Consider the following 14,421-nt stretch of genomic DNA (forward strand, 5'->3'; position numbering starts at 1 on the left):
CTCTTGCTCTCGTCATCCTCCGTGTCATCTCATCCACGCGTCGTCACGGGGTGAGGACACTGCTTTTCATTGTTGGGTGGAGCTTGGAGTTGGGTGTGAGATCCGGCTAAGCCCGCAGGTGCTTCAGGCCTGGGTGAGGAAGGGAGCGCCCAACCTAAGCAGCCGGCTCAGCACACACAGTAGGGACGCGGCTGCCGCATTTTTCAGCAACAGCTGCTGCTGCTCTTTCCCCCAGTACGTGGCCCAGATGCAGCAGGATTGGGACCTGTAACCATGGGGGGCTTGCATGTGTGGTGGGGGTCCCTCAGTCAGAAGAGCTTTCGAGTTGAGGCCACCACAGCCGTGCCAACCTGATAGTAAGTAGCTGAACGAGGACCCATGTCTGTGGACTGAGGGGTTCAGCCCCAGGAGTTCCCCCTTTCCACGGGTTCTGGGAGCCACACAGCTGTGACCGCGAACCGGGAGGGTCTCTCCGTGGTGGCAGAGAGTTCAAGGCTGAACCGAGCTTCTGGGTCCTTCCTCTTTCTGCCTGATGAGTGTTCCCCAGAGGTGCATGTGCTCCCTCTGGACACAGGTCTGATGTGTCAGAGGAAGCCACAGCCTCCTCCCAAGGACAGCCCCCAGGATGAGCACATCCCAGCTAGGATGGCACCGTGGGAGCTGGGGGCCAGAGCACAGAGGTGTGGGGAGATGGAGGCCGCCTCAGAGGAGGTGGGTCCAGAGAACGCGGTTCAGGCAGGCTGGCCGCAGAGACAGTGGGCAGTACCAGTGCCCAGGTGAGCCCCAGCTGGGGGATTCAGCCTCCAAAGCAGGGGGTCAGAGCAGAGACTAGGCTCTCTGTCCAACACCAGGAAACCTGAGGGCAGGGTGGGAAGGTGGAGGCTGGAGCCCACTGCAGGCCAAGACCCTGTACCCTCTTCCCAGACTCCAGGGAAACACGCACAGGTGCCCGCAGGTGTGGACTTTGTCCATGGCGTTCAGGGGTGCAGTGGCGCCCACGTGCAGAGAGGCTGCTGGACTGCAGCTCTGTGGCCGCCCTGCTGTTTGGCCCTGTCACTGGTCTTCTCTCTCCTTTTCCCGTGTCCACCCTCTGGCCTCCTTACAGCCCCCAGACTCTAGGGGCCTCTGTCACTGTCCTTCTTCCGGTGACAGGCACCGATATCGAGCATTTAAGGCATAATGATGCATTTGTGCTTCCCCGCGGTTTCCCTGGCATGGCCTCCCCACATGCGGAGACTAAAGCCGCATCGTCTTGAGTAAGTGGTTTTGGTTTTTCCCAGATACTGCGCTGCTCAGCTGGCGTCTCTAGCGAAAGTATTTTATCAGGCATCAGAGGCTCATCTGTGTTTACGAAGCCATAAAAACAGCTCGCTACCTAAGTGCGTAATGAATTGTTTGATGGGAAGCTCAGGCCCCTGGGGATGATTAGCAAGCCTGTTAGCAGTTCTGGCACCTGGAGTGCTGGACCCAAGTGACGAGCCTGCACCCTGGGCTGGGATCTGCGCCCCCTGCAAACATGAACCTGACGTGAGGGCCTCTCCCATCCACCTCCACTGTGGGGGCACAGAAGTGAGGTGCTGGGAGCCCAGCCTAGTGCAGAGTCCTGCATTTATTCCAGGGACCCTTCCTGACAGCTGCTTCTCACCTGGCAAGAGCCGGCTCAGTTCTGGGAGGCTGTCAGACCCTGAACGCCCAAACCCCCGCTGTGTGCAGAGGGGCCACCTAGGCAAAGCGTCCCCACTCCTGGCCAGGCTTTGGCCTCCACCCCTGTTACTAGGAGGGGTTTGGACCAGGGAGCTGTAACTAAGGCATCCATGTGGCTCCCACCCCCGAGCCCCGAGGGGAGCCCACTCCCATCCAGGACCCCTTACCCCTCCCCACAGCTTCATTAGTACCGCTAATATCCACGTGGAGACAGAGGCACAGAGAACTCCCTGAGCTGCCCAGGGTCACCAGCTGCTAAGTGGCCAAACTGGACGCAAACCCAAGTCTGTGTAGCGCGCTGCGGGAGTCACGGCCCTCATGACTGTGAGGGTGAGACCCTCAAGGGCTGCAGAGGCCCCCTTCCACTCTGAGGTCAGCACATGGAGGGTGGCCTCGCATCCACCTGGGGCAAACCCCCATTCTCAGGGACCTGAGTCCCTGGTGTGCCTTTTACCTTTAGGCTGCAGCCCTACCAGGGTCTTTCCTGGGAAGGTGGGGACCCAGGATGGGTGGAAGCCACCCCCAGCTGTCCCCAGAAGGCACAAATCCTCATCCCTCAGATCCGCCCAGATCTCAGTGTAAGAAGAGGAAGCTGCTTCCCCCACACTGGCTTCCTACTGCCTCTCCACCATCCCCTCCCTGCCCCCTGCCCTGACTGACGGGAGCCCCTACTGGGGAACTCAGAGAATCTCTCCTCCCACCAGCCGCACAGCCAGGGCAGCCCCCTCCTGTGGATGGTGAATGGCTCTGGGTTTTCCACCTCGTGGGCTCCGATTAAGCCTGGGTCATGGAAATGGAGCAGAAAATGGGGGACGGCAGGCCACACAAAGCCCGCAGGCAAACACGAGGACCAGGCAGACCCGTCCGGCCCCTGAGGATCCAGGGGTCCCAGGGATGGTCCAGGGATCTTCCTTGTGATGCTGAGTCTCACGTGGGCTCAGCAGTACAGCCTTTGGGAGGAGTAGCTAAGCAGGGCAGCAGCTCACACACCCACTGGTGAAGGCCAAGTGTGTAGAGGGCCATGGAAGGGCTGGGGAGTGACCCTCAGTGGCAGGGCGGGGCCTGCAGAGGGAGAGGTAGTGGCCACAGAGTGGGGCCGGAAAGGGTCAGGAGGATTTCTCCCAGGCAGGGAAGGAAAACACTAGCTGTGGACACTTGCTGTGCGCAGGGGGTGCCGAGCTTTTTACACATGGTTCCCTGTAAGCGTTGTGCTGGGACGGCACCCACGCCATCAGGCTCTAAAGCTCCCCCACCCTTTTACCCTTCCTGGGCCTCTGCGGACAGTTCCCCAGTTGTGGTGGCCCCTTGGGCAGGACCTGGTCTTTGGGCGAAGCTCGCTGGCTGTGTGGATGACGGCCTTACCACCCGCTGCCCTGGAAATGAGAGCAGACACATCTCCTTCCCACCTGGGAGGAACAGGTGTGGGGTTCACATGACCCCTGACTGTCCCCGGGGGCCCAGCAGCCCCTCCCAGCCTCCTCTCCCACCTGTTCCCCGTCTGCCTCCCGTCCCCTGCCAGAGTTGGCCACTCACCTAACCTGAGGAGGCCACAGCCTCTCAGACCCTCCCCACCTATCGCCCCTCAGATGTACATTACCTCTCCTGGGAAGCCCACCCGCAAGCCCACGGCTACTCCCAGGGCCCATCTCACAGTCCACCTGGCTGGGTCGGCCCTGGGTGCCAGGGGCTGGTGGGGCCCTGGCCAGCAGGGAGCCAGGACAGGAGAGAGAATCAACTACCCATGGTCACGTCGCCTGCAAGGCATTCTGCATGCACCATCTCCCCCCGACCCACTCAGCCGCTTATAGTGGGGAAACTGAGGCAGCTGCTAAGGATAGGAGCCCAGGTCTTCAGGCTCCAGAGCCTTGCGCCTCATAGGAGGGAAATAAACCCATCCCTCCCTTGAGCGGGGGAAGGAGGGTCAGGAACCCCTCCTCTGCCCACCTTTAACCCACTCCCAGCTCCGCATCCCCGCCCCACTCTGCTGACTGTCGCCCTGTCTGCAGGTCCACAAGTCTCGTGGGCTTTTCTTTCTTTCTTTCTTTTTTAAATAACTTATTTAATTGAAGTATAGTTGACTTACAACGTGGTGTTAATTTCTGCTGTACAGCAGAGTGACTCAGTTATACACATGTATACATTCCTTTTTATATTCTTTTCCATTATGGTTTATCCCAGGATGTTGAGTATAGTTCCCTGTGCTATACAGTAGGACCTTGTTGTTTCATGGGCTTTTCTACCGCAGCAGTGTGCAGACAGGACACGGTCTCCCTGGTGATGCTGGGAGCCCTGGAGCTTCCATGCCTGGCACAGTGTCCAGCATATGGGAGCCTCAGTGAATAAGAGAGAGGAGTTGGTTGTGAAAGAACGTGGGAGCGACTGAGTGAATTGCTTAGTGTCTGGCAAAATTCCCTAGTGGGTGATTTTGTGAGTCTGATCAACGGCAGTGCGGCGGGTCCATGCTTGGATCACCGTCTGGGTAACTGCGTTTGATGCCATTTAGAAGGAACTTCACAGCGCAGTGATCAGCCGTGGTTCAGAGACTGAGCCTCGAAGCACTGCACGTGTGCAGGGCTCCCCCGGCCCTGGTGTGGGGACCGCAAGCGGCACCTCCCTCCCCAAGAAGCAGGATGCATGCGGTGTTACAGCATTGGCTCCATCACGAGGTTTGAGGTAGAGAATGGCAGAATTAATACATGTTACCAGCTCAGGCTTTGGGTATTTGTTTCCATAAAGTGAAAAGAACAAACCCCCATTTTCTTCTTTTTTCCCGCAAGTTTGTCTTTGTGGGAAAGCAGAGCGCTTGGAGGCAGGCCTCTGGGATGGTGGCAGTGTGATAGCAGGCGCCCGCCCCAGTTTCCTCCCGTTACTTTGCTTCTCACAACGGCCACGTGAGGTTGGTGTCATTACAGCTTCCTTGTCATCGCTGTCGTTTGTATTATTCACGTGCCACCCCCGAGGCCCAGAGCGGTCATTTTGCCCAAGGGTGGCAGGCCCGGCGGCTACATGAGCACAGAGGGTCACAGCCATTGGTCCTGGGCCATCCCCATTGCTGGCTGTGGGGCTCTGTGCAGAAGGCCAGGGCTGTGTTACCTGTCACTAGGCCCAGCACACCTGGGCTCCCCTGTGGGTTGGCCTTGGGCCCCTGCCCTGGGCAGAAGAGCCCCACAGTGGTGCCACGGTCATTCTGGAGCGAGCCTGCCCTGGGCTGGTAGGGTGCACGCTCCCCTCCCTGTGGGGGAAATAGGGTCTGTCCACCTGCCAGGCGGTGGAGCCTGGCAGGGAGAGAGCCGCTTCTGTGACTCTCAGGCAGGCCCGGAGGCAGCCACAGTACCAGCGTGAAGGCGCTGAGCCCCTCCGTCAGCTGGCAGCCTCGGGGCTTGCTCCCCACTTCTGCTTCTGCAGGCCCCCTCCTGACATGGCCCCTACACCTGAGTTGTGAGAGGCCCCTCAGAGTTGGGGGGCCCTTAACCTCAGGAATAGGTTTTGGGCAGCCAGTGGGCAAGCAGAGCTGGATGGTAGGCGAGCCCCACAAAAGACCAAAGACAGTCGAGGTGCAGAAAGCCAGGGGGTGTGTGCTGGCCAACAGAGGGTGGTGCCCACCAGGCCCCCCTCCAAGGGCCCAGTGGGATGGACCCGGCATGCTTTTACCAAGGAAGGTAGTGGCCCACGAGGGACACACCCTGGTGCCCGCAATAGAGCTGGCCGGGTGGGATGGGGCGCAGATCCTGAGGGCAGGGGCATGGGGAAGTGGCGGAGGACGCATGCCCAGGACAGCTGGGCCTGGAGGGAGGGGGCTTCAGCTCCAGTTGGAGGAGCTGTGAGAGCATGATGAGGGGGGAGCAGAGGCACTGGGGGCTGGGGGAGGCGGCCGGTGGGAGTGGGAACAGGGGCGCAGGTGAGGATATGTGGGGGAGGCGGGGGGTACATAGACGCAGAGGCAGCAACTCAGGGCACTTGGCCAGGACCTTGGATTTGTGGCATCATAGAAACGGACCAGATCAGAAGGGGCTGTTTACCGCTGGAAATGCTCTGAGGCTTCACTGAGCCCTGTTTGGAGATCATGAGGGGCTCCTCGCACCCACCCAAGCAGAGTGGTGGTGAGAGGCCCCAGAGCCGCCCTCCTCGTCCTTCCGGGGCCCGTGGGCAGGTTGCTGTCCAGCTGACCTCTGTTCTGCCCCTGACAGCTTGCTCACTTCAGGCTTGGGGAGATGAGTAAAAATAGATTCCAGGACGGTCTAAAATCAGTTGGCAAACTGGCAGCCAGATGGTGCTGGTTCCTGTGCACGAGGGGTAAACTATTTTGAATGTGGAAAGGGCTATTTTAAAGTTTGAACTGAAGTGAGAAGCTGACTCCCCAGTGCTGTGAGTGAGTCACATTAAGAAGAAGCCGTGACCATCCCCTCCGTGTCCGAGAGGGGCCGGCCCCTGTATGCGGGGCAACCCGAGCCGAGGGCCACGTGAGAAGGGGGCCCAGCCCTGGGAGCTGCCCAGCCTCCAGGGGCCGGGAGGGTGGTGGATACGGAGCATGGCGGCGTGGCTGAGACTGAGCCAGATGGACCCCCGGGAGAGCCTGGCACCCCCATCGCAGCTCCTGGGGGACCCGCTCTTGGTCTTGGAGCATGAGATGGCTGTGTTTCATCCAGCATGGCTGCCTCCAAGCCAGACAGTCCCAGCCTGAATCTCAGCCCTTTCCCACCGTCGGGAGGTAATGTGCTGAGGCCAGCCTGTTGCTCCTCAGTGGGAGGGGAAGGAGAGACTGTGTTGACCCTGATGTGTCCCTAGTGTGAGCTGCTGGCCATGCAGAGGGGCTCAGGGAACCCGTGATTCTGCACGTTTTTCTTCTGTTCGCCACCTTTATTATTACTACAGACCATTGAGAGGTGGGTCCTAGTGACCTGGCCATGTGAGGATCGATGTGGTCGGGTAGATGGTGGGGCAGCCTCGGCCCTGGCCACCCACTGACCTGGCAGCCCTGCGCCTGAGAGCCACGGCAGGCCAGTCATGTGGCTGTCAGCCCCAGGGCAGGTCCTGGCTGGCTGCAGGTGGAAACGTGGCCCTTTCTCCCTTCCTCCCTGCAAGCAGGGTTATCAGAACCTGCTGTGTGCAGACAGCTGGGGACAGTCACCGAGCTGGCCCTGTCGGCCCAGGGCACCCGCCCAGCCTGGAACCACCAGGCATTTGGCCCTTGTCCCCACCTCCTCTGTGGCTCCGAGGGCTGCCCACCCGACATCCAGCGACTCTCCGGCACCCTCCTCATGGCCCGGCTAGGACGGCAGTGACCGTGCAGGAGACTGATGGTTTCCACGTGGCCACTGAAGGCTGGGCCCGAGCGGGGTCCCGGCTCTGCAGACTCTCCTAGAGCTTGAGAGGCTCCTCAGGCCATACACAGGGTGGGCAGGAGACCCAGGCCACTGCCCACATGCCCTGCTCGCCCGCCCGCATTTGAGGAGCAGCGAGGTTGTGGTCGGGATTAGGATTAGGAACAGCAAAAGCGATTAGCGTTCGTCCTCCTTCCTCCCGGGCACAGCTGGGCAAGGTTTCCGGCTCAGACACTCTGCATCTGTCCTGTGCGACACCTGTCGGGGTGACTGGTAGCCACTCCCATTGGGCCCCGACACGCTTCCCCGGGCAGACAGCCCTCATAGCCCCCTTCACGGGCCCGGCTTCTGGGAAGGGAGAGTCCCCGGTGGGTGCCTCCGTGCAGGGGCATGGGGGAGGTGCCGCCATTTCCTTTCTGGGCTTTTGGTTCTCACTCTGCTTTGGGCGTGTCAACAGGCCCCCTGCCTTCCCCACAGAGGTAGAATCGCATTGCCCACAGGACCCTGCACCTCTTCATCTCAGGGACACTCTCGACAGCCATTGGGGTGGGAGGAAGGGGCAGGCCTGGGAGACTGGAACCCAGTTGCCGTCCAGAGGACGATCACCCAGTGGGTCACAGAATCGGGGACTCTGCAGGAGTCCTGGGGTTCAGCCCTCTGTTCACGAGAATACTGAGGTCCAGGAGGTTATGGGCCTGCCCCAGAGTAGGCAGTGAGGTGATGCCGTGAGGGGCCTGGATGCTGGCCCAGTGTGTCTGAGTCGGGGGCTTTGGGGTGGCCTGTGGCTCTGCTCCTGGTCAGGGCGGCGCGTGAGCTCTGAGAGTTGTGGCGGGGCCTCAGGGAAAGTGTGACCGTGTTCAGGGCCAGGGTCAGCCAGGCCCTTCCTGGGCCCCTGGGAGCCACCCCCAGTGACCCGCCCATCGCCGGGCCCCAGGCCTAATCCAGCTTAGCGAGCACACAGCGCACAGCCCAGCTCAGCATTCCAGGGCGGCGGGGCCAGACCGGCACCTGCCTCTGTTCGCGGCTGGCTGGGATGGGGCCTGGAGAAGGTCGGCAGCATCAGAGGAAACCGGCGCAGTTGGGGATGGACACCAGGTAGGCACCTCAGGGCAGAGGGGGCAGGCGGGCTCTCCACAGCCTGCAGGGTGACCAGAGCAGCTCATCAGCTGCAGATGACCCCCGCACCCCGGAGTCAGTGGAAAAGGCCCTGGTCCAGCCACATGAGCCCCTCGATATTGGGGTACAGCAGCCTCCGCCGTGCCCCCCTCTTCAGGCAACTCTGACACGCTCTAATCTTCATCGCCCAGCCCAGCTGCATGTGGCCCCGATGTGGCCCCCGCTGTCCTGGGGATTTGACTTCCTGCCCCTCTGCTGCTCCATATCAGCCTGTCCTGCAGGGACAGCAAGGTGGAGGGCACCCAGGTTATCAGCTGGCAGCCCTGGCTGTGTGGGCAACAGCTTCTGCTGCAGGGACCAGGCATGGCTGGATCCTGTTGCTTGAACAGGGTTATTCCCCAACATCCTTGTTAGCGAGCATCTCCAGGAGCCCAGCCCCACTCCGGGAAGGCCCTGGGACCCCACATCGCCTCAAGGGGCATCCGGATGGGGGGTAAGGATCCAGCTTGACAAAATAAACAGTGACAGTGCTGGTTCCACGCCCTGGGAGACTTGGACCCTGGCCCTACACGCATGGCCTGTGGCCTTGATCAAGTCCCTTGGTCTCCCTGAGCCTCCATGTCTTCCTCGGTCACGCTGTTAAAGCAGCCACCTCAGTGCTTGTGAGAGTGCGCCTCCCCTCCTGGCACCGGCACCGACAGCCCTGACCCACAGGGGATGGTGGGTCTGAGGGAGGTGGGGCCAGAGAAGGGGAGGAAGGCACGTGGTCACACAGGAGGGAGAGCGTGGGGCAGGACGGGGCCCCAGGAGCTGAGTGTGGAGAGGGTCTGGGACCAGGTCTGTGAGAGGCTGTCAGCTGTCTCAGAAAATGAAACCAACACTGTTTTCCCTTCCATATCATTCCTATAGTGTTGAGAGCGTCACGAACATCAAGGGCAGGAGGAAGGGAGCCTAATTCATCTTTGCAGCACAATCATCTTTCCCTCTTTGCTTTTTAAAATTTAATTTTATTTTTTATTGAAGTTGATTTACAATGTTGTGTTAGTTTCAGGTGTACAGCAAAGTGATTCAGTTATTTATTCTTCAGATTCTTTTTCCTTATAGGTTATTACAAGATACTGAGTATAGTTCCCTGTGCTATACAGGGAACTATAAACTTGTTATCTTTCCTTCTTTGCTTTTGCTGCTAGGAAGGTCAGAGGCCATGTAGAGCTCTCTGACATGAGTTTGTAGAATTATTTACCATGACATTTGGCTATTTTATACTGTTATTTGTGGCTCTTTTATAAGCCTTGTTTTATTTTTTTTATATAAATTAATGTATTTATTTTTGGCTGCATTGGTCTTTGTTGCTGAGTGTGGGCTTTCTCTAGTTGCGGCGAGCGGGGGCTACTCTTCATTGCAGTGCGCGGGCTTCTCATTGCGGTGGCTTTTCTTGTTGCAGAGCATGGGGCTCTAAGGCACGCGGGCTTCAGTAGTTGCGACTCATGGGCTGTAGAGCGCAGGCTCAGTAGTTGTGGCGTACGGGTTTAGTTTTTCCACAGAATGTGAGATCTTCCCAGACCAGGGATTGAACCTGTGTCCCCTGCATTGACAGGCGGATTCTTAACCACTGTGCCAACAAGGAAACCCAATAAGCCTTGTTTTAAATGCTGTGAATTATATGAAAGGAAAGTGTCCATCTGTGTTAAAACTCAGCGAGATGACTGCAGGAGCTGTAGAGGGTTGGTGGGGAGTGACAGCGGCAGGTACGACGGAGCAGCGCTAAGGAAAGGCGAGGGCAGAGTCCAGAGGCTCTTGTGCAGCTGCCAAGCTAGTCTGATGGGGCAGGCAACCTGCCACCAGGCAGGGCACCCACAGACCCTAAGAACCAGAAAACGTGAAGCACCCATCGTGTGTCTCACCTGTAACAAGGCTCCATGCATGACACAGCCCGGGCCCCTGCACCTTCTCCCCAAGACAGCCAGGCAAGGGGACCGTGCCTCATGTGGCCTGGGGTCCTGTCCTGTTCGCCCATTGTTGACCTGGGCAGCCCCTCCTCCCTGGGCCTCAGTCTCAGGGGGACAGGAGGATCCAGCAAGGGGCTTCCCTGAAGCGGTGGACCCGGCGCTGCCCAGGTAGACAAGGGCACCCCCACACACACCCGCCAGAGCCAGTCCTCTGGGATGTGTTTCTGACAGCACCGCACACCTGGCTCGGTGGTCTGAGAGCTGCTGGGGCAGCGGCAGAGTGACGGCGCCCCTGCAGTTAGGACTCCTTCCTTGGTCAGCAAATGGGTGGCTGGAGCCCAGACTAACCTGACTAGGCACTGGGGCCGAGCTTAGGGTCAAGGGAAGCAAGGATGAAGTGGACACAGGCCACTCAGGAGCCCACCTTGGGGGTCCCCAAATTGCATGGTAGTCACTGACTGCAGCTCTGCACCAGTGGGCAAGCATTATAGATCCAGAATAGCCCCAGACCTGCAACAGCCCTGGATGCAGCGTCTCTCACCTCCAGAGCCTGCTAAGTGCATAAGGAGATTTCTTTCCTTCCCCACTAAAGTCTCTCCCTCCCCCTAACCTGTGCCAGGACACCTGTCAGCACAAATCCCTGCCCCTTCTGGAGAAGCGGGTTACAGTGGCATGTGGCTGGGCAGGGACCAGACCTGCAAGGGAGGGCGGGAGGCCCTTGAAGTGCTCCCTCCCCAGAGCCTTGCTGGGGAGCTGCTGGGAACTAAGCCTCAGTTTCCTCATCTGTCAAATAGGGACAATCCCCCTCCTCCCACCTCAAGGATTTTGCTGAGTGAGCTGAGATGGGGCGGGGGGGCTGCAAATGCAGGGTCTGTGGGGCTTTACCATTGTGGCTTATGGACAGGACATGGGCTCAGTGGGGCTGAGTGACCCATGTGGGAACTGGGCCTTCCCAGTCCTGATCATGCGACCTTTTCCACTACACTTTGCTGGTTGCCTTGGGCCTCCGTTTCCACATCTTCAGAAAGGTGGGGTGGCGAGCCCCTGCCCTGCCCACTCTGCATGGTACTAGGGGTGAGATGAGATGGGATGACAGAGGGAAGGTGCCCGGGGAGGGCTTGTTAAGGAGTGACGTGCGGGGCCAGATGAGTGGCCAGCCTTCTGGAGCCCCACGCTGGGGCCCTTTCCACCAGCCAGGCCGCCACTGGGGCTTGGCTCCTTATGGGGCTGGAGAGCCAGCCGAGCCCAGGCAGGGTGAAGGCATGTGCTCGGGCGCCAGCCGTGATGAAGGGGGTGTCCATTGAGTGCCCCTTGGCCCTGAGCTCTGCGTCACCTCCCTGGCTCCTCCTGACAGCCCTTCAGGTAGTGCTGTGCGGTCCCTGTCACAGAGAAGAGGCACCGTGCCTCTCTCCCTCCAGGAATCAAGTCTCTAACCCTCAGCATCAGACCTCATGTGATGTGCGTGGAGCCCAGTGGCCGGTGGTAAGGGGGTGGTGGGGAGTGGCAGCCTGAGATCACTGATGCAGGTTGGGCCGGGAACCATGTCCCTTCCGACCACGTTAGAGGAGTCCAGGAAGGGCAAGTCCAGTGGTGCCCGGCTGGGACCTTGCTGCCCTCCAGGGACAGCTGAAGCCCAAACCCTCTTCTCTACTGTGATGACAGGGGCAAAACAACCATCCCGTTTCCTAAGAGTGTGCTAGAACCACTTATGGACCCGGGAAGCTGAAAAGAATCTGGATGTCATAGTAGGCCACAAGTTTGAAGGGGGAACCTTAAAAGCAGAGTTTATGTGATACAGACTTTGAGGTAACTTGGTAGAAAGTTCGACAAGACCCTTTAGCTCTGAGCCAGGCGGTGTAGCAGAAAGGTGGCTTTCCTTCCTTCTGTGCCAAAGCCAGGGTCTGGCCTGAGCTGCTGTGTTGGTTCCAGTGGGGACAGGGGTTATGACAAACCTAGGCCCAGACCACAGTGAGGATGCAGCAGCTGAGAGCTGGGGCCCCTGCCACCAGGAACATGCAGCACCCCAGCTGATAACTGGCGAGGCAGCATGACCAGCAACACCGGGTTTAGTGCTCTCGAATGGCATCTTGACTGTGGGGCACCGACCAGGGCAGATGCCAGGCTGGTTCAGAGAAAGCCAGGGTCCCCATGACCCCACGGAAGCCACAGGGGGCAGCAAAGATGTTTCTGACCCACCTGCGATGGGAGGGGGAGGGGCCACGGCACCCCCGGGCATTCCTCTCTGCCCTGCCTGGCTCACAGGCCACGCCCCCTCGCAGGCCTGCAGGGACTTCCTGGAACTAGCGGAGACGCACAGCCGGAAATGGCAGCGGGCTCTGCAGTATGAGCAGGAGCAGCGCGTCCATCTGGAGGAGACCATCGAGCAGCTGGCCAAGCAGCACAACAGCCTCGAGCGCGCTTTCCGCAGTACCCCCGGCCGGGCCACCAACCCCACCAAGAGCTTCAGCGAGGGTGAGTGGGCGTCAGTCCATCCATCCAGTCCACCGTCAGTGTCCCCTTTGCCAGCTGGCTCAGCTTACACAGCCCCCCCAGGTTACATACCCCTCAACGCACCTACGTCTGGGCCCGCTTGGCCGGCTCTGGTGCCTGTGTGCCTCTGTATCCCCCACGCCCTCACAGTGGGCACAGTCTCCCCGTGTCTAGTCTCCCAATCTCCAGAGAAGAGCTCAGTGAGTCCAACTGTCCCCTCTGTGGCAGGGCTGCCCGGGTGCCAGGTGGCTGCCCACCTAACCTGGGGCTCAGGGTCACGGGTGCCCTGGGAAGGGGGTCCATCAGAAAGGGAAGCTGGGCCACAGAGAGACATGTTTAGAGATCAGGGAAAGCTTCCGGAAGGAGGGAGGCTCTGAGCAAGAGGGTGAAAGTGCGTTCCAGGAAAGGGAGCGCGGGCACCACAGCGGGGTGACAGAGGTGGGGAGGGGCCGTGGGCTCTAGACCTCCCTGGGCAGGCGCGACTGTTGAAGTCACAAACTGAGGCAGTGGCTCTGTGTGTCTCTAGGAAGCCTCTTAACCACCAAAGGCGAGGACAGTGAGGAAGATGAAGATACCGAGTACTTCGACGCCATGGAAGACTCCACATCCTTCATCACAGTGATCACTGAGCCCAAGGAGGACAGGTGGGCTCGGGGCTGGGCGGCCACCTGGAAGGAACCTCTCCCGGGTCAGCCGTGCCGGCCTGTTCTCGTGCTCCACCCGTTCTTCGCACTTGGGGTTTTCTTTAAGTCTTGCTCCAGACGGTATTTTTGCTTAGATTGGTTCTGTTCTTCCTTAAATCAAAAATACCCAAATAGAGTTTGTATTGGGATTTCATTTTAAATGGACAACAGGTCATTGGCTGCATCCAGTTCCTGCCCCAGAGCCGCACAAGTTCCCAGCCACTCCACCACTGTGTCAGCATTCCAGAGCAGACTGGAGACACAGAAAGCCTCTTTTATTTTCTATTTCAAAGTCTTTGTTTCATTTTTCATAAAAGCTTGCTCTTTCAGGATCTTTCTAAATACACATTAATAGTAAATGAGACAGTTACTAGCACTGAAAGCCACATTGCCACACTCCCTGGGACCCTCGGGAAGCACCTGTGCTTGTGGACCGAGCTGGCAGGACACATGTGGAGGGAAGCACGTGAGATGGGGTGGGCGGCAGGGCTGTGGTCAGGGGAGCATGCGGGGCTTGAGCACAGATTTTAATATGGTTCGGGGCTCAGTCCTCACCAGGGTTGCTCATTCTTGTCGGGTTGCCTTAGGTCCTGACCCTAGAAGGGTTGGTGTATATGGCAGTGTTTGGGGACATAAAAGTGGCCGATGAGCCCCACAGGGGAAAGAACTGACTGCAGCCTGTGCTGCCCACTGACACCCTCATAACAAGGTGTGTCAGGACCATGTGCTCCTCTGCTCGCCCTCAGGAACTGCATACTTCTCAGCGGCCTCACTCATACATGTATGCTGTGGCCTGCCCACCCCATGCTGCCTTCCCTGACCCCCCCTGAAGCCCAGCCTGGCCGGGAGGAGGCCGGTGAAAACCTGTGCCTGCTCCTTTTTTGCCTCTGTGGACCAGCGTGTTTCACCACTTCCCTGTCCTGGTTTCTTCCAGGGAAAAGGCATGGTTTGGATTCCTCTTACCCCTCAGGGAGTTTCTGGTCCTATCAGTGGTATATTTCCATTTCCCAATCATATTTTTTATACATATATTTATTTATTTTATTTATTTATTATCATCATCATTTTTGGTTGCATTGCGTCAAGCGGGGGCTACTCTTTTTTTTTTTTTCTGGTACGCGGGCCTCTCACTGTTGTGGCGTCTCCTGTTGCGGTGCA

The 14,421-nt window shown here is 58.8% G+C and overlaps 1 protein-coding gene across 1 annotated transcript in view; it reads left to right on the forward strand.

Moving 5' to 3' along the window:
- Positions 1–14,421, forward strand: part of OSBP2 (oxysterol binding protein 2) — a 145,526-nt gene that overhangs the window by 114,344 nt on the left and 16,761 nt on the right. The window contains exons 4-5 of the mRNA XM_082667206.1: positions 12,370–12,562; positions 13,107–13,224. Of these exons, the coding sequence (XP_082523332.1) occupies positions 12,370–12,562; positions 13,107–13,224 (311 nt within the window). The remainder of the gene's footprint in view (positions 1–12,369; positions 12,563–13,106; positions 13,225–14,421) is intronic.

Source organism: Grampus griseus (assembly GCF_964374135.1).
Source record: "Grampus griseus genome assembly, chromosome: 12".
Taxonomy (NCBI): domain Eukaryota; kingdom Metazoa; phylum Chordata; class Mammalia; order Artiodactyla; family Delphinidae; genus Grampus; species Grampus griseus.